Source organism: Dendrobates tinctorius, unplaced genomic scaffold (genome assembly GCF_039654945.1).
Source record: "Dendrobates tinctorius isolate UK_male_01 unplaced genomic scaffold, ASM3965494v1 ptg000092l, whole genome shotgun sequence".
NCBI lineage: Eukaryota > Metazoa > Chordata > Amphibia > Anura > Dendrobatidae > Dendrobates > Dendrobates tinctorius.
The window spans coordinates 10,004,388-10,029,248 of record NW_027361760.1 but is presented as its reverse complement, the minus strand read 5'-3'; the positions used below and the strand labels follow the sequence as shown (position 1 = coordinate 10,029,248).

Here is a 24,861-nt window from a genome sequence, read left to right as displayed (position 1 = left end):
CAAACGTGACATGGCGTCCGATCTGAATTCCAGCCAATTTTGCATTGAAAAAGTCAAACGGCGCTCCTTCCATTCTGAGCTCTGCCATGCGCCGAAACAGTCGTTCCCCCCCACAAATCAGGTATCAGCGTACTCAGGACAAATTGCACAATAACTTTTGCAGTCCAATTTCTCCTGTTACCCTTGGTAAAATAAAAAAAATTGAACCTGAAGTATTTTTGTGAAAAAAAGTTAGATGTTCATTTCTTTTTAAATATTCAAAAAAATTCCTGTGACGCACCTAATGGGTTAATAAACTTCTTGAATGTGGTTTTGATCACCTTAAGGGGTTCAGTTTTTAGAATGGTGTCACTTTTGGGTATTTTCTATCATATAGACCCCTCAAAGTGGCTTCAAATGTGATGTGGTCCTAAAAATAAAATGGTGTTGTAAAAATGAGAAATCGCTGGTCAACTTTTAACCCTTAACTTCCTAACAAAAAAAATTTTGGTTAAAAAATTGTGCTGATGTAAAGTAAACATGTGGGAAATGTTACTTATCAAGTTTTTTGTGTGCCGTATCTCTGTGATTTAAGGGCATAAAAATTCAAAGTTGGAAAATTGCGAAATTTTCAAAATTTTTGCCAAATTTCCATTTTTTTCACAAATAAACGCAAGTTATTTGAATGAAATTTTACCACTAACATGAAGTACAATATGTCACGAGAAAACGATGTCAGAATCACCGGGATCAATGGAAGCGTTCCAGAGTTATGACCTCATAAAAGGTACAGTGGTCAGAATTGTAAAAGTTGGCCCGGTCATGAACGTGCAAACCACCCTTGGGGGTGAAGGGGTTAAACTGAGAGACTCAAAAAAAACAAAAAACAAAAAAAACCACAATGATCCTTGTAGAAAAAAAATAGGTATTAGACCTACCGGTAATGATGTTTCCAGGAGTCCATCCTGACAGCACCATGGAGGACGTCCTCCTCCTCCTTACAGGGACAGGAAAGCACACGAGAGGTTAAAAGGCCATGTCCCACCCCCTTTCCCTCAGTGATTTGACAAGTACCACAAGGTGGATGATGCTAGTAACAGTTTAATGAAACAATCATATTACAGCATATGACATAACATAATACAACATAGTATAACATAACAGGGAGGGAACTACCCGTGCTGTCAGGATGGACTCCTGGAAACATCATTACCGGTAGGTCTAATACCTATTTTCCAGGACGTCCCCCTGACAGCACCATGGAGAGTACCAAAGCACCTCCTCAGGGTGGGATTACTGCCTGGAGAACTTTTCTCCCAAATGCGGTTCGTTGGCCAGCTAACACATCTAGTTTGTAGTGTTTGCAGAATGTATTAAGACTAGCCCAGGTTGCCGCTCGACAAATTTGATCAACTGACGCCCCCGCCCGCTCGGCCCATGAGGCCGATACCGCCCTCGTAGAGTGGGCTTTTAAGGAATCAGGCGGGCTGGCGCCTTCAGCCTGGTAGGCATCCGAGATTACTGAGGTAATCCAACGCGCGATGGACGCCTTAGAGGCCTTCTTCCCTTTATTCCTACCTCCAAAGAGAACGAACAGGTTCGGGTCGACACGCCAACTATTGGTGGCCTCTAGGAATTCTATAACTGCGCGCCTCACGTCTAGCAAGTGGAGCCGCCGCTCCTTCTCATTACGGGGATTATCGCAGAAAGAGGGTAACACTACCTCCTGGTTCAGATTTCTTGTAGAGGCTACCTTCGGGGTAAATGCCGGGTCTAACCTTAGGATTATACTATCCTCTCTTATCTGGAGGTATGGATCCTTAGTGGATAGGGCCTGGATCTCCCCTATTCTTTTGGCCGTGGTAATGGCTAATAGAAAGGCCGTTTTACGAGTGAGAGCAGGGATGGCTATCTTCTCACTAAGGGCGAAAGTGTCCGAGCAGAGGAACCGAAGTACCAGGCCCAGGTCCCATGGCGGGGTGAGCTGCCTAATCGTGGGGCGCAGGCGCTGTGTGGCTTTTATAAACCTTATCACCCAGGGATGTGCAGCTAACTGATAATCGAAGAAGGCGCTCAAAGCTGAAACCTGGACTTTTAGAGTGCTGGGCTTGAGGCCTTTATTAAAACCTGCCTGCAGGAACCCTAGTATGTTAGGGAGATCAGGGGTGCCTGCCACGAGCTCGGACCTGCCACCCTCCAGACAGAATCTTTTCCATATCTTCCGATAAATTGCCGACGTCACCGGCTTCCTGCTGGCCTGTAGGGTGGATATGACCTGCTCCGACAATCCTTTTGCCTTCAGGATGTCCCTCTCAGGATCCAAGCCGATAAATGGAGTCTTGCTGGGTCCGGGTGGTGGATCGGGCCCTGGTGGATGATGTTCTCCCACAAGGGCAGCTCGACTGGATCTTCTACTGCCATGGCTCCCAGAAGGGAAAACCAGCTTCTCCTCGGCCAGTATGGCACTATCAATATCACCCTTGCGTGGTCCTCGCGTATCTTTCTGAGCACTGCCGGTATGAGGGCCAGTGGTGGGAACGCATAAGAGAGGGATTCTCCCCAAGTCTGACTCAGGGCGTCTACGCCTTCTGGATGGTCCATCGGATTTAGGGAGTAGAATCTGGGAACCTTCGAGTTCTTCCGACTTGCGAAGAGATCTATACTGGGGGTCCCCCAGCGCTGACAAAGCTGGTCGAAGATCTCTACGTTCAATTCCCACTCTGTCGGGTGGATCTGTTGTCTGCTCAGGTAGTCTGCCACTTCGTTTTGGGAACCCTCTAGATGTACCGCGGTCACGGATCGAACTGTCCGTTCTGCCCACGTGAATATCTTTTCCGCCAGTGCCTGTAGTGGTTGATGTCTGGTTCCTCCTTGGTGTTTCAGGAATGCCACCGTCGTTGTATTGTCGGATAAAATGCGAACATGATGACTCTTTAGTACCGACCGGTTTCTCCGCAACGCTTCCCAGACCGCGAAGAGTTCCTTGAAATTGGAGGATCTGGCCTTGATGCTTGCTGGCCACTTCCCCTGGAAGATCTTCCCTTCTATGTGGGCTCCCCATCCCCACGCACTTGCGTCTGTGGTGACTACCAAGTATGGAGAGGTTGTCCAATGCACGCCCACCTGAAGGTTCCTGGCCTGTAACCACCAGCGAAGGGACTCCTTTACTCGTCCTGAGAGCCTTAGGGGTTTGTCTAGCGACGCCTGACTCCTGTCCCACCTCGCGAGAATCTCTCTTTGTAACAACCGCGAGTGGAATTGGGCCCAACGGACGCACTGGATGCAGGCCGTCATGAGGCCCAGGACCTCCATTGCTTCCCTTATGGAGCATTGACGCTTCAACAGGCCTCTGGTTCTGGCCTGAATGGACTTCTGCTTCTGCTCGGGTAGCCAGGATATTCTGTCGGCTGAGTCTAAGAGGACTCCCAGGAATACCTTTCTGGTGTCTGGTGTGAGGTCCGACTTCTCCCAGTTGATCACCCAGCCCAGGAACTCCATCACAGTAGTTGTTCGGATCCTGTCTCGGATGAGCGCCTCTTTGGACCTTGCCACCAGTAAGAAGTCGTCCAGGTATGGCACAATCACAATACCCTGATCTCTCAGGTAGGCCACCACCTCTACCACCAGCTTTGTAAAGATCCTGGGAGCTGAGGCCAGCCCGAATGGAAGACCCTGGAACTGGAAATGGCAGGTCCGGGCTGGTGAACTGATCGCGAACCTTAGTAGGCCTTGGGATGAGGGATGAATAGGAACCTGATAGTATGCTTTTTTTTAGGTCTAGGGTGCACATAACTGCGTCCCGGTCTATCAGAGGAATTGCGGATCGGATTGATTCCATCCGGAACCTCCTGTATCTGACCCAAGCGTTTAGCGGCTTCAGGTTTATGATGGTGCGGGCCTCGCCGGATTTCTTTATGATTGCAAACAGGGAAGAGTAGTGCCCTTTCCCTCTTTCCGACGGTGAAACTGGTATTATGACCCCTGAGTCTAACATGTCCTGAAGATCCGACCACATTGCGGAGTCCTCCCGGACGACAGTGGGGGCAATATATCTGTCGGGGGGAGGAGAATAGAGCTCTATCCTGTAACCTTCCCTGATGGTTCTGAGGACCCACTGATTGTTGGTGACTCGTGACCAGTTTGCTGCAAAGTGGCGAAGTCTCCCCCCAATGCCTATGGCGTCATTGTCTCCTCGATCTAGATGTCGATGCAAATGGGGGACCTCTGTTCCTCCCACTTTGGCTGAAGGAGCCTTTGTAGGAGCTTCTATTAGACCTCGCCCGGCCCCTAAACTCTGACTGTCCTCTGAAGAAGGAGCCTCTCCGAAAGGACTGGGACCGCCTGGGCTTTTCTTCCGGGAATCCCTTATTCTTATCGGACACCAGCTCAAGGATATTATCCAGGGCTGGACCAAACACCCTCAGACCCGAGAACGGGATGGCACATAACTTTGCTTTAGAAGGGTTATCCCCCGACCAGGACCTAAGCCAGACTGCTCTCCGGGCCGCATTAGAGAGGGAGCGGTTTCTGGCCGCAAACCTAACTGATTCCGCCGACGTATCCGATAAGAACGCCGTGGCTGATTTCAAGAGAGGAAGAGATGCTAGTATCTCTGACCTCGGGGTCTTGTTGGTTAGGTGTTCCTCCAACTGCCCCAACCACAGGAACATAGACCTAGCCACCGAGGTGGCTGCTATGTTGGCTCTAATCAGGGCCGCCGACGTCTCCCATGCTCTTTTTAACAAGACGTCCGCCTTTCTATCCATCGGGTCTCGAAGACCGGATGAGTCCTCGGCTGGGATAGCCGACTTCTTAGTAACCTTGGCGACTGGGACGTCGATCTTAGGGACTTCTTCCCACGCCCGAGTTTCCTCAGGATCGAAGGGCAGTCTATTTTTAAAGTCTCGGGAGAGTGTCAACCGACGCTCTGCTTCTTTCCACTCCTCCAGGATCATTGCTTTGATGTGCTCGCTTACAGGGAACACCACCTGTTTGCGGGACACCAGTCCTCCAAACATTAAGTCCTGTCTGGACTGTGGCTTAGGGACTTCTTCCATCTGCATGGTATTTCTGACCGTGTGTACCAGCTCGTCCGTATCCTCCAGTCTGAATAGGTACTTTCTGTTCTGCTCCTGACTATCCCCCAGGATCTCGCCTTCCTCCTCCTGATCTGAGTCCCGGAAATCGGATTCCTCGCTAGGGCTCGCCTCTGATACTGGGACTGGTTCCCACCTCGGACGCTTGCGACCTGGCCCAGGGCTGGGGGATCGACGCCGGGTTGTAGAGGCCTGAATCTCTTCCCTTATCAGCGACCTCATTTCGGAAAGTAGAGATGGCTGTTCCTCGCCTATGACTCTGGAGGTACAGGGACCACATAGGGTCTTGCTATAGGTGTCTGGCAGCTTTACTCTGCACACCGGACATCTGACTGATTTGGAGGTGGCTTTCGCCAGGTCCTTCCCCGAGGGGGACTCTGCCGGGGTTCCCTTTTCCTGATAACATAAGGGGCACCTCATCAGATCTGGGCTGTGGGGACGGGTGGGGAGGGTGGTCTGCGCTATGCGCACTTACCCCTCCACCAGATGCAGTGTTGCCTTCCATCCCCTGGCGTCCGATGCAGTCACACAGCCTGGAACGACCTGTGACGACTCTGGAGAACGCTGTGGTCCAGGAGCGCGCGCGCCCTGGATTTGAAACCGGCGTCTGACGTCACCGGATGTGACGCTGGTAAGCCGCGCCTCCACTTCCTGCCGGGCATATGCACGTGACCGCGCTCGGCGCGTGCAGGGAGCCGCTTCCCCGCCTGCTATGGCGCTCCGGCCTCCAATGCCCAGCCGTTGGCGTCGTCCTGCGGGTACTCGGCCCGCCGCGGCCGATTACGCCCACTTCTGTCGGTGCACGCACGGCCAGCTGCCTGCGGGGAGCCGACCCGTCCTGGAGCCGAGAGCCCCCCCACCGGGAGGAACGGCTCCCTCCAGGAGCGTCGTCCTGCTCCTGGCCTTTGGAGCCGAGGGACTCCCCACCGGGAAGTTTCGGCCCCGGGACCTCTTGACAGGGGAAGGATTGGACCGGCCGCACGATCCCCTGGGCCCCTCCGGTAAGCTCTCGCGTGTCCCTCCGTGCAGGGACAGGAAAAACACTGAGGGAAAGGGGGTGGGACATGGCCTTTTAACCTCTCGTGTGCTTTCCTGTCCCTGTAAGGAGGAGGAGGAGGAGGACGTCCTCCATGGTGCTGTCAGGGGGACGTCCTGGAAAAATGTGCTCTTTATAATGATATCAGAATTAATATATTTTAGGGGGTACCCTTTTTGAGAAATTTGACCTAAAAATAAGTAAAATTCGGATTTTTAACTTTTTCATCATATGTGGGTGTGAATATTTCCACAAATACATATGCTTTGACCATGATATTGCAGCAATGCAAAGTCATGTAGATGTTTGGTGTACAGGGCAAAGCACCAGTTACTATTGGTTTTTGGTCTTGAGTTATATACAGTATGGGCAAAGTTTGGCATAAATTTTATGCGACGCGTTTTACAAGCTACTTTGACACAAAATTGCGGCCGAAATATTGTTTTGTCATAGCCAGTAATAATTTTATCGTGTTTAGCAGCAAAAGTTGAGCTAGTATGCCAAATTTCAGCATCATAGCCAGTATAGAACTCTAATGGCTATGTGCCAAAGTTTGCAAAACCCTCTTAGCTGAAGCCGCAGGCTTGGTGGAACCTCCAGTGACATGTCAACAGTGCCCAATGTATTTGAGATCTGGCCCTAAAAATTTACAGAACCTCTTTTCAAACATACATGTACATCCTTGTAAATTTTCAGCAAAATCGGAGGTCGAGTGGGGACCACTGGTCCACTTGACATGGAATGACCCAGGTAACGGATTTGTCTTCCCTCCCTACTCTCTGGCTCTAGGGGTGAGAGGGTAGGGGATTAGAGGCAAGGGTCATCCGCCGGAAAACTGCAAACACTCCTGATGTGTTAGGGCCCTGCCTCGTAGACCACAGATGATGTGGTAGTGACAATTCTACAGTCATGGCCAAAAGTTTAGAGAATGACAAATATATTTTCACATGATCTTCTGCCCTCTGGTTTTTATGTGTTTGTCAGATGTTTTTATCACATGCAGAAATATAATTGCAATCATATTATGAGTAGCAAACGGTTATATTGACAGTTAGAATGAGTTAATGCAGCAAGTCAATATTTGCAGTGTTGACCCTTCTTCAGGACCTCAGCAATTCTCCCTGGCATGCTCTCAATCAACTTCTGGATCAAATCCTGACTGATAGCAGTCCATTCTTGCAAAATCAATGCTTTTATTTTGTCTGAATTTGAAGGTTTTTGTTTGTCCACCCGTCTCTTGATGATTGACCACAAGTTCTCAATGGGATTAAGATCTGGGGAGTTTCCAGGCCATGGTCCCAAAATCTCTGTTTTATTCCGAGCCATTTAGTTATCACCTTTGCTTTATGGCAAGGTGCTCCATCATGTTGAAAAAGGCATTGTTGATCGCCAAACTGCTCTTGGACGGTTGGGAGAAGTTGCTCTTGGAGGACATTCTGGTACCATTCTTTATTCATGGCTGTGTTTTTAGGCAAGACAGAGAGAGCCCATTCCCTTGGCTGAGAAGCAACCCACACATGAATGGTTTCAGGATGCTTGACAGTTGGCATGAGACAAGACTGGTGGTAGCGCTCACCTGGTCTTCTCCGAATAAGCCGTTTTCCAGATGTCCCAAACAATCGACTTTACCCCAGTCCTCAGCAGTCCACTCCCTGTACCTCTTGCAGAATATCAGTCTGTCCATGATGTTTTTTCTGGAGAGAAGTGGCTTCTTTGCTGCCCTCCTTGAGACCAGGCCTTGCTCCAAGAGTCTCCGCCTCACAGTGCGTGCAGATGCACTCACACCTGCCTGCTGCCATTCCTGAGCAAGCTCTGCACTGCTGGTAGCCCGATCCCACAGCTGAAACACTTTTAAGAGACGGTCCTGGCGCTTGCTGGTCTTTCTTGGGCGCCCTGGAGCCTTTTTGGCAACAAGGGAACCTCTCTCCTTGAAGTTCTTGATGATGCGAGATTGTTGACTGAGGTGCAATCTTTCTAGCTGCGATACTCTTCCCTGTTAGGCCATTTTTGTGTAGTGCAATGATCACTGCACGTGTTTCTATAGAGATAACCATGGTTAACAGAAGAGAAACAATGATGCCAAGAACCAGCCTCCTTTTAAAGTGTCCAGTGGTGTCATTCTTACTTAATCATGATAGACTGATCTCCAGCCCTGTCCTCATCAACACCCACACCTGTGTTAATGGAGCAATCACTGAAACGATGTTAGCTGGTCCTTTTAAGGCAGGGCTGCAATGATGTTGAAATGTGTTTTGGGGGATAAAGTTCATTTTCTAGGCAAATATTGACTTTGCAAGTAATTGCTGTTAAGCTGATCACTCTTTATAACATTCTGGAGTATATGCAAATTGCCATTAGAAAAAATGAAGCAGTAGACTTTGTAAAAATTAATATTTGTGTCATTCTCTAAACTTTTTTCCCCCCAGAATAAACCATGACTGTAGGTGGGAGATCAGAGTGATAATTCCACTCTGTCACCCTTAAAAGCCATATCTGAAATAAAAGGGAAATAAAAAAATCAAGACCTAAGGCAGAAACCAGCCTGGATGGTTCGGACCCATGTCTGCCTCCTGACACTAAACTAAAACTGATTAGCTTCATGCCAGTTGGTGGTGGACAGTCCTAGCATAAGCAGCATACAACCATAGTTTTTTGTGCCCTAATGAAGCATTAACTATCCCGCACACCAGAGGGCCACACAGGGTAACCCCCACTCTCCAATCATAAACCTCCACCTCACACTAATCAGTGGACCTCACATGATAAACCCATCATAGCCCAAATGCCCCCTTCCTCCAAGCGTAAATCCCCATCATGCACCCTCCACCCCCAAGCAAAACCTCCCCACTGAATGCCCCTCCCCCAAGCATAAACCACCAGACGTCCACCCGCCCCAAGCATAAACCACCATCAGACGTCCACCCCCCAGCAAGCATAAACCTTCATCGGACGTCCACCCCCTTAAGCATAAGCCCCTATCGAACGCCCCCCCGGCATAAACCCCCATCGGACGTCCACACGCCCCCCGGCAGAAACCCCCATCGGACGTCCACACGCCCCACAGAAAAAACCCCCATCGGACGTCCACACGCCCCCCAGAATAAACGCCCATTGGACGTCCACACGCCCCCCAGAATAAACTCATCAGATGTCCACCCCCTATCAAACGCCCCCCCAGAATAAACCCCCCCCATCGGACGTCCACACGCCCCCCCAGAATAAACCCCCCCCATCGGACGTCCACACGCCCCCCCAGAATAAACCCCCCCATCGGACGTCCACACGCCCCCCCAGAATAAACCCCCCCCATCGGACGTCCACACGCCCCCCCAGAATAACCCCCCCATCGGACGTCCACACGCCCCCCCAGAATAAACCCCCCCCATCGGACGTCCACACGCCCCCCCCAGAATAAACCCCCCCCATCGGACGTCCACACGCCCCCCCCAGAATAAACCCCCCCCATCGGACGTCCACACGCCCCCCCCCCCCATCGGACGTCCACACGCCCCCCCCCCCATCGGACGTCCACACGCCCCCCCCCCATCGGACGTCCACACGCCCCCCCCCCCATCGGACGTCCACACGCCCCCCCCCCCCATCGGACGTCCACACGCCCCCCCCCCATCGGACGTCCACACGCCCCCCCCCCATCGGACGTCCACACGCCCCCCCCCCCATCGGACGTCCACACGCCCCCCCCCATCGGACGTCCACACGCCCCCCCCCCATCGGACGTCCACACGCCCCCCCCCCATCGGACGTCCACACGCCCCCCCCCAGAATAAACCCCCCCCATCGGACGTCCACACGCCCCCCCCAGAATAAACCCCCCCCATCGGACGTCCACACGCCCCCCCCAGAATAAACCCCCCCCATCGGACGTCCACACGCCCCCCCCAGAATAAACCCCCCCCATCGGACGTCCACACGCCCCCCCCAGAATAAACCCCCCCCATCGGACGTCCACACGCCCCCCCCAGAATAAACCCCCCCCATCGGACGTCCACACGCCCCCCCCCAGAATAAACCCCCCCCATCGGACGTCCACACGCCCCCCCCAGAATAAACCCCCCCCATCGGACGTCCACACGCCCCCCCCAGAATAAACCCCCCCCATCGGACGTCCACACGCCCCCCCCAGAATAAACCCCCCCCATCGGACGTCCACACGCCCCCCCCAGAATAAACCCCCCCCATCGGACGTCCACACGCCCCCCCCCCATCGGACGTCCACACGCCCCCCCCAGAATAACCCCCCCCATCGGACGTCCACACGCCCCCCCCAGAATAAACCCCCCCCATCGGACGTCCACACGCCCCCCCCAGAATAAACCCCCCCCATCGGACGTCCACACGCCCCCCCCAGAATAAACCCCCCCCATCGGACGTCCACACGCCCCCCCCAGAATAAACCCCCCCCATCGGACGTCCACACGCCCCCCCCAGAATAAACCCCCCCCATCGGACGTCCACACGCCCCCCCCAGAATAAACCCCCCCCATCGGACGTCCACACGCCCCCCCAGAATAAACCCCCCCCATCGGACGTCCACACGCCCCCCCCAGAATAAACCCCCCCCATCGGACGTCCACACGCCCCCCCCAGAATAAACCCCCCCCATCGGACGTCCACACGCCCCCCCCAGAATAAACCCCCCCCATCGGACGTCCACACGCCCCCCCCAGAATAAACCCCCCCCATCGGACGTCCACACGCCCCCCCCAGAATAAACCCCCCCCATCGGACGTCCACACGCCCCCCCCAGAATAAACCCCCCCCATCGGACGTCCACACGCCCCCCCCAGAATAAACCCCCCCCATCGGACGTCCACACGCCCCCCCCAGAATAAACCCCCCCCATCGGACGTCCACACGCCCCCCCCAGAATAAACCCCCCCCATCGGACGTCCACACGCCCCCCCCAGAATAAACCCCCCCCATCGGACGTCCACACGCCCCCCCCAGAATAAACCCCCCCCATCGGACGTCCACACGCCCCCCCCAGAATAAACCCCCCCCATCGGACGTCCACACGCCCCCCCCAGAATAAACCCCCCCCATCGGACGTCCACACGCCCCCCCCAGAATAAACCCCCCCCATCGGACGTCCACACGCCCCCCCCAGAATAAACCCCCCCCATCGGACGTCCACACGCCCCCCCCAGAATAAACCCCCCCCATCGGACGTCCACACGCCCCCCCCAGAATAAACCCCCCCCATCGGACGTCCACACGCCCCCCCCAGAATAAACCCCCCCATCGGACGTCCACACGCCCCCCCCAGAATAAACCCCCCCCATCGGACGTCCACACGCCCCCCCCAGAATAAACCCCCCCCATCGGACGTCCACACGCCCCCCCCAGAATAAACCCCCCCATCGGACGTCCACACGCCCCCCCCCATCGGACGTCCACACGCCCCCCCCCCCCATCGGACGTCCACACGCCCCCCCCCCCCCATCGGACGTCCACACGCCCCCCCCCATCGGACGTCCACACGCCCCCCCCCCCCATCGGACGTCCACACGCCCCCCCAGAATAAACCCCCCCCATCGGACGTCCACACGCCCCCCCAGAATAAACCCCCCCCATCGGACGTCCACACGCCCCCCCAGAATAAACCCCCCCATCGGACGTCCACACGCCCCCCCCCCCATCGGACGTCCACACGCCCCCCCCCCCATCGGACGTCCACACGCCCCCCCCCCATCGGACGTCCACACGCCCCCCCAGAATAAACCCCCCCCCATCGGACGTCCACACGCCCCCCCAGAATAAACCCCCCCCATCGGACGTCCACACGCCCCCCCAGAATAAACCCCCCCCATCGGACGTCCACACGCCCCCCCAGAATAAACCCCCCCCCATCGGACGTCCACACGCCCCCCCCAGAATAAACCCCCCCCCATCGGACGTCCACACGCCCCCCCCAGAATAAACCCCCCCCATCGGACGTCCACACGCCCCCCCAGAATAAACCCCCCCCCCATCGGACGTCCACACGCCCCCCCAGAATAAACCCCCCCCCCATCGGACGTCCACACGCCCCCCCAGAATAAACCCCCCCCCCATCGGACGTCCACACGCCCCCCCAGAATAAACCCCCCCCCCATCGGACGTCCACACGCCCCCCCAGAATAAACCCCCCCCCATCGGACGTCCACACGCCCCCCCAGAATAAACCCCCCCCCATCGGACGTCCACACGCCCCCCCAGAATAAACCCCCCCCCATCGGACGTCCACACGCCCCCCCAGAATAAACCCCCCCCCATCGGACGTCCACACGCCCCCCCAGAATAAACCCCCCCCCATCGGACGTCCACACGCCCCCCCAGAATAAACCCCCCCCCATCGGACGTCCACACGCCCCCCCAGAATAAACCCCCCCCCATCGGACGTCCACACGCCCCCCCAGAATAAACCCCCCCCCATCGGACGTCCACACGCCCCCCCAGAATAAACCCCCCCCCATCGGACGTCCACACGCCCCCCCAGAATAAACCCCCCCCCATCGGACGTCCACACGCCCCCCCAGAATAAACCCCCCCCCCATCGGACGTCCACACGCCCCCCCAGAATAAACCCCCCCCCCATCGGACGTCCACACGCCCCCCCAGAATAAACCCCCCCCATCGGACGTCCACACGCCCCCCCAGAATAAACCCCCCCCATCGGACGTCCACACGCCCCCCCAGAATAAACCCCCCCCATCGGACGTCCACACGCCCCCCCCAGAATAAACCCCCCCCATCGGACGTCCACACGCCCCCCCCAGAATAAACCCCCCCCATCGGACGTCCACACGCCCCCCCCAGAATAAACCCCCCCCATCGGACGTCCACACGCCCCCCCCAGAATAAACCCCCCCCATCGGACGTCCACACGCCCCCCCCAGAATAAACCCCCCCCATCGGACGTCCACACGCCCCCCCCAGAATAAACCCCCCCCATCGGACGTCCACACGCCCCCCCCAGAATAAACCCCCCCCATCGGACGTCCACACGCCCCCCCCAGAATAAACCCCCCCCATCGGACGTCCACACGCCCCCCCAGAATAAACCCCCCCCATCGGACGTCCACACGCCCCCCCCAGAATAAACCCCCCCATCGGACGTCCACACGCCCCCCCCAGAATAAACCCCCCCATCGGACGTCCCCCCCAGCATAAAACCTCATCGGACGACCACCCCCCTTAAACATAAGCCCCTATCGGATGCCATTCCCAGCATAAAACCCTCATTGCACATCCACCCCCCCCCGCATAAAACCTCATCGAACGTCCACCCGACCCCTCCCCAGCATAAACCTCATCGGACGTCCACCTCCCCTTAAGCATAAATCCCCATCGGACGTCCACCCCTTCCCAGCATAAGTCCCATCGGATGTCCAGCTTCCCCAGCATAAACCCCCGTCGGATGTACAATTTCCTCAGCATAAACCCCCGGCACCTCTTCCCCAAACAAAAAGCTCTACCATTCGAGCACCTACCCCAAAATCAATCCCCCCTTTCAAGTCACAACAGATGCAGACAGGCCCAGGAGTTAATGCTCGCTTGTGGGGTCTGGTTAGGCCCTACTGGGGATAATGCACACTTGTGGGGTCTGCTTGGGCTTCTGAGTCGATTAACGCAGGGTTCCCCAACTCCAGTCCTCAAGGCCCACCAACAGATCATGTTTTCAGGATTTCCTTTGTATTGCACAGGTGATGCAATTATCACCCAAGCAATACTAAGGAAATCCTGTAAACATGATCTGCATAAACCACCATCAGACTTCCACCCCCCCGGCATAAGCCCCCATCAGATGTCCACACGCCCCCAAAATAAACTGTGCATTAACCCCCCCCCCCCCCCCCCCCCCGAGACCCTACCAGACACCGCAAGCGTGCATTAACCCCCCACTCCCAGGACTACCAGGCCCCGCAAGCGCGCATTAACCCCCCTCTCCCGGAACTACCGGACACCACACGCGCGCATTAACCCCCCTCTCCCGGGACTACCAGGCCCCGCACGCGCGCATTAACCCCCCTCTCCCGGGACTACCAGGTCCCGCAAGCGCGCATTAACCCCCCTCTCCCGGGACTACCAGACACCGCACACGCGCGCATTAGCCCCCCTCTCCCGGGACTACCAGACACCGCACACGCGCGCATTAGCCCCCCTCTCCCGGGACTACCAGACACCGCACACGCGCATTAACCCCCCTCTCCCGGGACTACCAGACACCGCACACGCGCATTAACCCCCCTCTCCCGGGACTACCAGACACCGCACCCGCGCATTAGCCCCCCTCTCCCGGGACTATCAGGACCCGCACGCGCGCATTATCCCCCCTCTCCCGGGACTACCAGGACCCGCACGCGCGCATTAGCCCCCCTCTCCCGGGACTACCAGGACCCGCACGCGCGCATTAGCCCCCCTCTCCCGGGACTACCAGGACCCGCGCATTAGCCCCCCTCTCCCGGGACTACCAGGCCCCGCAAGCGCGCATTAGCCCCCCTCTCCCGGGACTACCAGGCCCCGCAAGCGCGCATTAGCCCCCCCTCTCCCGGGACTACCAGGCCCCGCAAGCGCGCATTAGCCCCCCTCTCCCGGGACTACCAGACACCGCACACGCGCGCATTAGCCCCCCTCTCCCGGGACTACCAGACACCGCACAAGCGCGCATTAGCCCCCCTCTCCCGGGACTACCAGACACCGCACACGCGCATTAACCCCCCTCTCCCGGGACTACCAGACACCGCACACGCGCATTAGCCCCCCTCTCCCGGGACTACCAGGACCCGCACGCGCGCATTATCCCCCCTCTCCCGGGACTACCAGGACCCGCACGCGCGCATTAGCCCCCCTCTCCCGGGACTACCAGGACCCGCACGCGCGCATTAGCCCCCCTCTCCCGGGACTACCAGGACCCGCGCATTAGCCCCCCTCTCCCGGGACTACCAGGCCCCGCGCATTAGCCCCCCTCTCCCGGGACTACCAGGCCCCGCAAGCGCGCATTAGCCCCCCTCTCCCGGGACTACCAGGCCCCGCAAGCGCGCATTAGCCCCCCTCTCCCGGGACTACCAGGCCCCGCAAGCGCGCATTAGCCCCCCTCTCCCGGGACTACCAGGCCCCGCAAGCGCGCATTAACCCCCCTCTCCCGGGACTACCAGACACCACACGCGCGCATTAACCCCCCTCTCCCGGGACTACCAGGCCCCGCAAGCGCGCATTAGCCCCCCTCTCCCGGGACTACCAGGACCCGCACGCGCGCATTAGCCCCCCTCTCCCGGGACTACCAGGACCCGCGCATTAGCCCCCCTCTCCCGGGACTACCAGGCCCCGCAAGCGCGCATTAGCCCCCCTCTCCCGGGACTACCAGGCCCCGCAAGCGCGCATTAGCCCCCCTCTCCCGGGACTACCAGGCCCCGCAAGCGCGCATTAGCCCCCCTCTCCCGGGACTACCAGGCCCCGCAAGCGCGCATTAACCCCCCTCTCCCGGGACTACCAGACACCACACGCGCGCATTAACCCCCCTCTCCCGGGACTACCAGGCCCCGCAAGCGCGCATTAACCCCCCTCTCCCGGGACTACCAGACACCACACGCGCGCATTAACCCCCCTCTCCCGGGACTACCAGGCCCCGCAAGCGTGCATTAACCCCCCCCCCCCCCCGAGACTACCAGACACCACAAGCGTGCATTAAGCGTGCATTAACCCCCCCCCCGAGACTACCAGACACCACAAGCGTGCATTAACCCCCCCCCCGAGACTACCAGACACCACAATCGTGCATTAACCCCCCCCGAGACTACCAGACACCACAATCGTGCATTAACCCCCCCCGAGACTACCAGACACCACAATCGTGCATTAACCCCCCCCGAGACTACCAGACACCACAATCGTGCATTAACCCCCCCCGAGACTACCAGACACCACAATCGTGCATTAACCCCCCCCGAGACTACCAGACACCACAAGCGTGCATTAACCCCCCCCCCCCCCCGAGACTACCAGACACCACAAGCGTGCATTAACCCCCCCCCCCCGAGACTACCAGACACCACAAGCGTGCATTAACCCCCCCCCCCCGAGACTACCAGACACCACAAGCGTGCATTAACCCCCCCCCCCGAGACTACCAGACACCACAAGCGTGCATTAACCCCCCCCCCCGAGACTACCAGACACCACAAGCGTGCATTAACCCCCCCCGAGACTACCAGACACCACAATCGTGCATTAACCCCCCCCGAGACTACCAGACACCACAAGCGTGCATTAACCCCCCCCGAGACTACCAGACACCACAAGCGTGCATTAACCCCCCCCCCCCCCGAGACTACCAGACACCACAAGCGTGCATTAACCCCCCCCCCCCCGAGACTACCAGACACCACAAGCGTGCATTAACCCCCCCCCCGAGACTACCAGACACCACAAGCGTGCATTAACCCCCCCCCCCCGAGACTACCAGACACCACAAGCGTGCATTAACCCCCCCCCCCCCCCCGAGACTACCAGACACCACAAGCGTGCATTAACCCCCCCCCCCCGAGACTACCAGACACCACAAGCGTGCATTAACCCCCCCCCCCCGAGACTACCAGACACCACAAGCGTGCATTAACCCCCCCCCCCCCGAGACTACCAGACACCACAAGCGTGCATTAACGCCCCCCCCCCCCCCCCGAGACTACCAGACACCACAAGCGTGCATTAACCCCCCCCCCCCCCCCCGAGACTACCAGACACCACAAGCGTGCATTAACCCCCCCCCCCCCCCCCCCCGAGACTACCAGACACCACAAGCGTGCATTAACCCCCCCCCCCCCCCCCCGAGACTACCAGACACCACAAGCGTGCATTAACCCCCCCCCCCCCCCCCGAGACTACCAGACACCACAAGCGTGCATTAACCCCCCCCCCCCCCCCCGAGACTACCAGACACCACAAGCGTGCATTAACCCCCCCCCCCGAGACTACCAGACACCACAAGCGTGCATTAACCCCCCCCCCCCCCCCCGAGACTACCAGACACCACAAGCGTGCATTAACCCCCCCCCCCCCCCCCCCGAGACTACCAGACACCACAAGCGTGCATTAACCCCCCCCCCCCCCCCCCGAGACTACCAGACACCACAAGCGTGCATTAACCCCCCCCCCCCCGAGACTACCAGACACCACAAGCGTGCATTAACCCCCCCCCCCCACAGAGACTACCAGACACCACAAGCGTGCATTAATCCCTCCCAGACCCCAAACAGACCCTGCAAGCATGCATTAACCAGGGCTGTGGAGTCGGTAAGCCAAACCTGCGACTCCGACTCCTCAATTTCCCTTACACCGACTCCAACTCCGACTCCACGACTCCGACTCCCACACATATTGCTTATATTTAAGTGAAAAATTTATTGTAGTACAATGTGAACCTCAGACATTTAATCATTTTTATGATCCAATAATCAAGATATTTAGATAGAACAGAATATATATTGGTGTACTACCCAGTTTTCATTCTTTTTGGTACAGATACGATATGGATAGACAGATATGGATAAATGGATAGATAGAGCAGATTTCTAATCTGCTTTTGCTATTGAAAACATTATCTATGAGCTCAAAAACCTTTCAGGTGATGCAGTTTTTTAAAAAGATGATCAGCTTTTGCAGCTGAAAAACGTATCCTCAAAAAAACACAGGAAAAACGCTGTGTGTGAATGTAGCCTTAGATCAGGAATATAACAGCCATTTATAGGACATTTCATAACTTTCCCAAATTCCTATGAAAAAATATTCAACACATCCTGCATTGAATTACTGTACCCAATTTATTATATATTTTAGGAGTCGGTCCATTTTATACCGACTCCAACTCCGACTCCACCAAAATGAGCACCGACTCCACAACTCCAACTCCACAGCCCTGGCATTAACCCTCCCCTGGGAGCCCAAGCAGACCCCACAAGCAAGCATTAATCCCTCCAAACCCTAAACAGACACCGTAAGCGTGCATTAATCCCCCCAGACCCAACCAGGGTGCATGAATCCCCCCTCTCCTCCGGGAGCCCAACAGCTCCCAGATAAGCCCCCAAATTCCACTAGTTGGACCCAAGTATCAGCCCCCATCAACCAAACATCTAAGACACAAACCTGTTACTTACTAAACCCTCCTGCACTGACCTCACTCCACTCGACTCACAGACGCAGGCTCCAGAGATACAGCCGAGACAACTGTGTAATGGAGGCTTCCCTCCCAGCACCAAACGGCAGACACGTGTGTAATAGCGTCTTCTCTTCCTGCCTTTGCCGTCAGAACACGCCCCCTCCCGGTATGACACGCCCCCAGAACTGAAATCACACTTGGAAGGAGCCCATACAGTCTAGCATTTACCCTGCCCACTTATCTGACTTGCGCGCTGAAGATGGCGGTTCTCTGTGGCGGAGTATTACGTTTGGTGCCCAGATTTCACTGTCGTCCCGGACTTTTTAGGACGTCTAGTGGTGGTGGTATGTGGGGTGGGCCCTGGGAGTGTTCGCGGACGTAACATACTTTGATATTGATGAAAAAGCACTCAGACTAATAGAAAGGAGATTAGGGGTCAAACGCCTCAATAGCAGTGTGACAGCTTGGGCTGAATGTTGCCCAACATTTTGGTGTGTGAAGTAGAGAAAATGTGTGTAACGGCCAGGCCACTGGCCACACCAGTTGAAGGGACGCACTTCAGTGAGTAGCTAGTAAATAGACTGTTATTTTACTGTGCATTGTGTACACAAACCACCGCGAAAACATGGTGTGGGGTGGGCTCGACTTGTGTCGCAATACAATGAATCTCTTCATGGCAAATCATTACAGATCCGTGACCATATTGCGAAAGAAACAGCTGACGCTACCATATGAGTGTGTGCACATACACTTGCCAGTTATTCTATCAGGGACCGCTTTAGGGCATGTTTCCACAGCGGAAACATTCAGTATTGGCTGCGGATTGAACGCTGCGTCCTGCCGCAGCTATTAATCCGCAGCGGCCAGATGTTCCTCCATAGTGGGAGGGGATTTTATGAAATCCTGTCTCCACTGTGCGTCCGATTACGCAGGTGATCTGACATGTGGCACATTTTTTTTAGACCGCAGCATGTCAGTTTACCTTTTTTTTTTCTTGACTTAGCTGCTTTTTTTCTTGCCATAATACACATTCTAACAGTCTATTCAGTAGGACTATCAGCTGTGTATCCACCAGACTTCTGCACAACACAACTGATGGTCCCCACCCCATAAATAAGGCAAGAAATCCCACTTATTAAACCTGACAGGGCACACCTGTGAACTGAAAACCATTTCCGGTGACTACCTCTTGAAGCTCATCAAGAGAATGCCAAGAGTGTGCAAAGCAGTAATCAAAGCAAAAGGTGGCTACCTTGAAGAACCTAGAATATAAGACATATTTTCAGTTGTCTCACACTTTTTTGTTAATTATATAATTCCACATGTGTTAATTCATAGTTTTGATGACTTCAGAATGAATCTACAATTTTTTCTCCACCAAGAGAAAGTGGATAGGTGGGTGAGCGCTTGGGGACGACAGATTCTCAGTGAGGCAAAGCCTGCCCCCATCGGGACGTCATCACCCTCCCGATGCGATAGCATCGGGCCTCCATCTAGTAGGTTATAATGGTACTGTACACCGCAGCAAAAACTGCTGATTCGCAGGGCCAAATTCGCTGCGAATCCGCAGCAGAATCCATAGCATGTGCACACACCCTTAATGTTCTGCATTGATTTACTGTTTGTAAACCTGTGAACCATGTCTCCTATCCATGATGTTACAGAAGCCGACAAAAGAAATAACGGCTATTCTATCTACCGTATATACTCGAGTATAAGGCGACCCCCCCTAATTTTGCCACAAAAAACTGGGAGAACTTATTGACTCGAGTATAGCCCTAGGGTGGGAAATGCTCCATAGATTATTCCCCCATATGGTGTCCCCAGAAGAAGCTCCATAGATTGTTCCCCCATATGCTGCCCCCAGAAGAAGCTCCATAGATTGTTCCCCCATATGCTGACCCCATGCTGCTGCTGCTGCTGCATGTAAAAATTAAAAAAATGACATACCTCTCCGTTCGCTGGGTGTCAGGTGCTGGTGTCACTGCTGGCACCTGAGATACTCACGTGTCCTGCGTCCATAGCTGCTCACCGCTATCTGCCACGTCATCAGTCAGTGACGTTCAGACTGCCGGGGGCGCGGCGTGCACTAACCACATCACCGCACCCTCTGCTGTCTGAAGTCACTGAACGATGACAGACAGCAGCAAGCAGCCATGGACGCAGGACAGGTGAGTATCGCTGTACTTACCCGTCCTGACGCTGTCTCTTGAGCCCCCAGCTTCTCCACACTCTCTCTTCCTGCCTTCAGCAGTCATGTGGTACCGCTCATTAAAACTCATGAATATGCGCATATTCATGAGTTTTAATGAGCGGCACCACGTGACCGCTGAAGGCAGGAAGAGAGAGCACGGGGAGAAGCTGGGGGCTCAAGACACAGCGTCAGGACGGGTAAGTATGACCTGACACCCCGACCCCCCCCTCCCCCTCCGGCCCCCTTTGAATATAAGACGAGAGGGGGACTTTCAGCCCAATTTTTTGGGCTGAAAATCTCTGCTTATATTCGAGTATATACATTATCTTTCTGTGCAATATAAACATGTATACTAGCTGAAGTGCCCGTCGTTGCTTGGGCATTGTAATCAACTGTGGTTAGAACAAATTATAATGATTATATTGCACATAAAAACATTTCACATCATATATTCAGCACTACAGATTCGCAACACCAATTAAGTAAACGATTACCCAAGTATTGATAGTATTTTATTTTCAACTCATTCAAGATTTTTGGTATTTCCTTTCGGTGCAAAGATGAACAGATTTTTGGCAGTTCCAACTTTTGAACAGACCATGTAAAGTTGACCATGAGAAAAGCATGGAGATTGCAAATTGATCCCTACTACTTTCAAGGACTGTCCCTGAGCATTGTTAATGGACATTGCAAATAGCAGTAGAACTGGAAACGAGTCATTTAAAATCAAAAAACAAATCAGATGGAATGAGTGGAATTCTTGGAATGAAAATGTCCTCCTTTGGCACATCCTGTTTCTGAGCTGTGTACCTAACCCTATCCTGTGTGATACTGACTGCTGAGCCGTGTATCTAATCCTATTCTGTGTGATATTGTCTGCTGAGCCGTGTATCTAATTCTATTCTGTGTGATACTGTCTGCTGAGCCGTGTATCTATTCCTATCCTGTGTGATACTGGGCTCCCCCTGCAGTCTGTGTCAGAGGGTGGTCTGTGTTGGCACAGTAATAAATTGTGTTATTTCCAGCTTTACAGAAGGATGATAACACCATAGAAATGATAAGAATAATAGGCAAAATTGTTTGGTGAATTGTAACACGCGGGGTTAAAATTTCGCCTCACAACATAGACAGTCTCTCTCTCTCTCTCTCTCTCTCTCTCTCTCTCTCTCTCTCTCTCTCTCTCTCTCTCTCTCTCTCTCTCTCTCTCTCTCCTAGACTAGCTGAAGAGCCCGGCGTTGCCTGGGCATAGTAACCAACTGTGGTTAGTTATAACAAATTATAATGATTACATTGCACATAAAAACATTTCACATCATATATTCAACACTACAGATTTGAAACACAAATTAACTAAACGATTACCCAAGTATTGATAGTATTTTATTTTCAACTCATTCAAGAGCCTTTTGATAAACAACATGTGTATCTAACCCTATCCTGTGTGATAATGTCTGCTGAGCTGTGTACCTAATCCTTTCGTGTGTTACTGACTGCTCAGCTGTGTATCTAATATTATTCTGTGTGATACTGTCTGCTGGGCCGTGTATCTAATACTATTCTGTGTGCTGAGCCGTGTATCTATTCCTATCCTGTGTGATACTGGTTGCTGAGCCATGTGTCTAATCCTCTCCTGTGTGATACTGACTGCTGAGCTGTGTATCTAATCCTATGCTGTGTGATACTGACTGCTGAGCTGTGTATCTAATCCTATGCTGTGTGATACTGACTGCTGAGCCGTGTATCTAATCTTATCCTGTGTGATACTAACTGCTGAGCTGTGTATCTAATCCTATCCTGTGTGATACTGGGCTCCCCCTGCAGTCTGTGTCAGAGGGTGGTCTGTGTTGGCATGTTAATAAATTGTGTTATTTCCAGCTTTACAGAAGGATGATAACACCATAGAAATTATAAGAATAATAGGCAAAATTGTTTGGTGAATTGGAACGCGCGGGGTTAAAATTTTGCCTCACAACATAGCCTATGACGCTCTCGGGGTCCAGACGTGTGACTTGGGCAAAATTTTGTGACTGTAGCTGCGACGGTGCAGATGCCAGTCCCGGACATGCACACATACACTTTTTCCCCATTATGTATATAGGGGCAAAACTGGTGAATTGGAAGGCGCGGGGTTAAAATTTCGCCTCACAACATAGCCTATGACGCTCTTGGGGTCCCAACTATTCTATCTATTCTTTTGTAACTTGTCAGTGTGATTGTACTGTATAGCCACATATGAATTGCCGACTTTTCATAGGACACCGGTGTGTAGAAATCGTACAGCACTCGCATTGTATGATAGCTGTGCGTTGTTTTTTTTTTTATCGTACCCATTGACATGTATTGCATGATGCGATCCGTTTTCTGATGACAATTGTAGCATGCTGCAATTTTTTTTTCAGCTCGATCTTGATCCGATCCGAGCTGGAAAAAAATGAGCTCACCATCATTGATTAACATTAGTCCGAATTCAGTCCGATTTCTTCTTTTTTTTTTTTTTTTTTAAGGATTGAATTTGTCCGATTTCATCGCAAGTGAGCCCTAAGAATATTCATCTGTGTATTCTTATGTTAGATCAGAGGTCCAAAGTCATTTAACCCCTTGTGAGAAACCATGTGGGAATAGTGGATGAGGGCAGATATATCTCGCCCAGATTCCTTTCCTATGTGGCCTAGTCTGGTCAGTATCGCACCTGCCTGCTAATGAATAATGGGAGGTGGATATAAAAGGATGCCAGGTGGTTGTGTGAGGGTCTCAGCCTGGGAACACAGAGAAGCCTGTCTGTGTGAGAGACACACGTGAGTGAAAGCAGTGCCCACTGCAACTGTGGTTTGGCTGGACGGGAGAAGCCCGACAGTTGGTAGTTAGGTTGTCCATTGTTTAGTTAGTGCCGGACAGGCAAGGTTTTGTTTTATGTTTTATTTCCTTTTGCATTGCTTTCACCGTTAATAAACCTGACCCAGTGTCAGTTATACCCGAATCCCAGCTCTGCGCCTGAGTTTCATGCTGAACGCACGTGACCTTTGACCCCAGCAAAGGCGATCCCGGAGTGTTTTATCACACCCTTAAAAACATAAGTTACTTATTCAAATCTGTGCAGATTGGCTGTTTGCCCAGTTTGATGCCACTTCTGATGCCCAGAAACCATTTGGGCCAGGCTACAGGGACCTGGGTTTGATGCAGGGCATCACTATCTGTGTATTCTAAGGGCTCATGCTCACATGTGAGAAACTCGGACGAGTCTCACACGTCATTACCCGGCACTGCCGCAAGCACTCGGTTCGGAGCGTTCAGCTGCATGTATTTCCATGGGCTCATGCTCACATTGATTATTTGTTGAGTTTTTTACCCCAGTATTTGTAAGCCTAATCCAGGAGTGGGTGATAAATGCAGAAGGGGTGCAAATGTTTCTAGTATGCTTGTCCTCTGAGCGTTCCACTCCTGGTTTTAGCTTACAAATACTGGGGTAAAAAGCTCACCAAATACTCAATGTGTGCATGAGCTCTATGCAGCTGAAAGCTCAGATCCGAGTGTTGACGTGCGAGACTCGTTCGAGTTTCTCGCATGTGAGTATGAGCCCTTAGTGTGAGATCATTAGCCCATTATGCAAATTGTCTCTTTAGAGAGGAAGAGGACTAGAACTCTAGTGCCACCTATTGGAGGTAGCAATCCTAAAAGTCAATGTTGACCCTTTAACGAGCCTAGCTACATGACTTAGGATAAAAGCCAAACCAGAATCTCCATTTGCAGACACTGTGTTTCGGGGTACTGCCCCTCATCAGTGCAAAGTGGGAGATCTGGTTTAGCTGTGAGAGAGGCGTCTGACCGATATCCAAGAAGTATCATTTCTCCTTGCGGAGAATGACATGCTAAGCATGTCGAGGTGAGGAGACTTAAAGCCGCAATGCTCCTCTGGGAAATATGCTAATTATGCAAATTGTCTCTTCAGAGAGGAAGAGGACTAGAACTCTAGTGCCACCTATTGAAGGTAGCAATCCTAAAAGTCAATGTTGACCCTTTAACGAGCCTAGCTACATGACTTAGGATAAAAGCCAAACCAGAATCTCCATTTGCAGACACTGTGTTTCGGGGTACTGCCCCTCATCAGTGCAAAGTGGGAGATCTGGTTTGGCTGTGAATTAGCCCAAAGTCATTTAACCCTTTAAAACCATCAGTTACTTATTCAAATCTGTGAAAATCTGCTGTTTGACCACTTGGATGCCAGTTCTGATGCCCAGAATCCATTTGGGCCGGGCTGGAGGGACATGGTTTTGATGTGGGTCATCACTGTCTGTGTATCCTTAGGGTATGTGCACACGTTGCAGATTTGCCTGCAGAATTTTCTGCACCTCTTGGCAGAAAACGCAGGTAAAAATCCATGCATTTTTGATGCGGGTTTTCATGT

General features: G+C 53.7%; 1 protein-coding gene and 1 long non-coding RNA gene across 9 annotated transcripts in view; one reads left to right on the top strand and one right to left on the bottom strand.

The window, feature by feature from the left end:
- The window catches only part of LOC141098481 (uncharacterized), an 86,311-nt gene extending 67,861 nt beyond the window's left edge, over nt 1–18,450 (bottom strand). For 6 of the 8 annotated variants that reach the window (XR_012234253.1, XR_012234259.1, XR_012234260.1 and 3 more), the window contains exon 1: nt 18,283–18,450. This is a non-coding gene — a long non-coding RNA (uncharacterized lncRNA). Of the gene's footprint in view, nt 1–18,263 lie in introns of all 8 variants that reach the window. The other 2 variants (XR_012234254.1, XR_012234258.1) reach the window with 2 other exon arrangements.
- A 2-nt stretch (nt 18,451–18,452) lies between these two features.
- Nucleotides 18,453–24,861, top strand: part of ECHS1 (enoyl-CoA hydratase, short chain 1) — a 329,387-nt gene continuing 322,978 nt past the window's right edge. Inside the window, exon 1 of the mRNA XM_073586319.1 lies at nt 18,453–18,609. Coding sequence (XP_073442420.1) covers nt 18,525–18,609 — 85 coding nt within the window. The 5' untranslated portion in view covers nt 18,453–18,524. The remainder of the gene's footprint in view (nt 18,610–24,861) is intronic.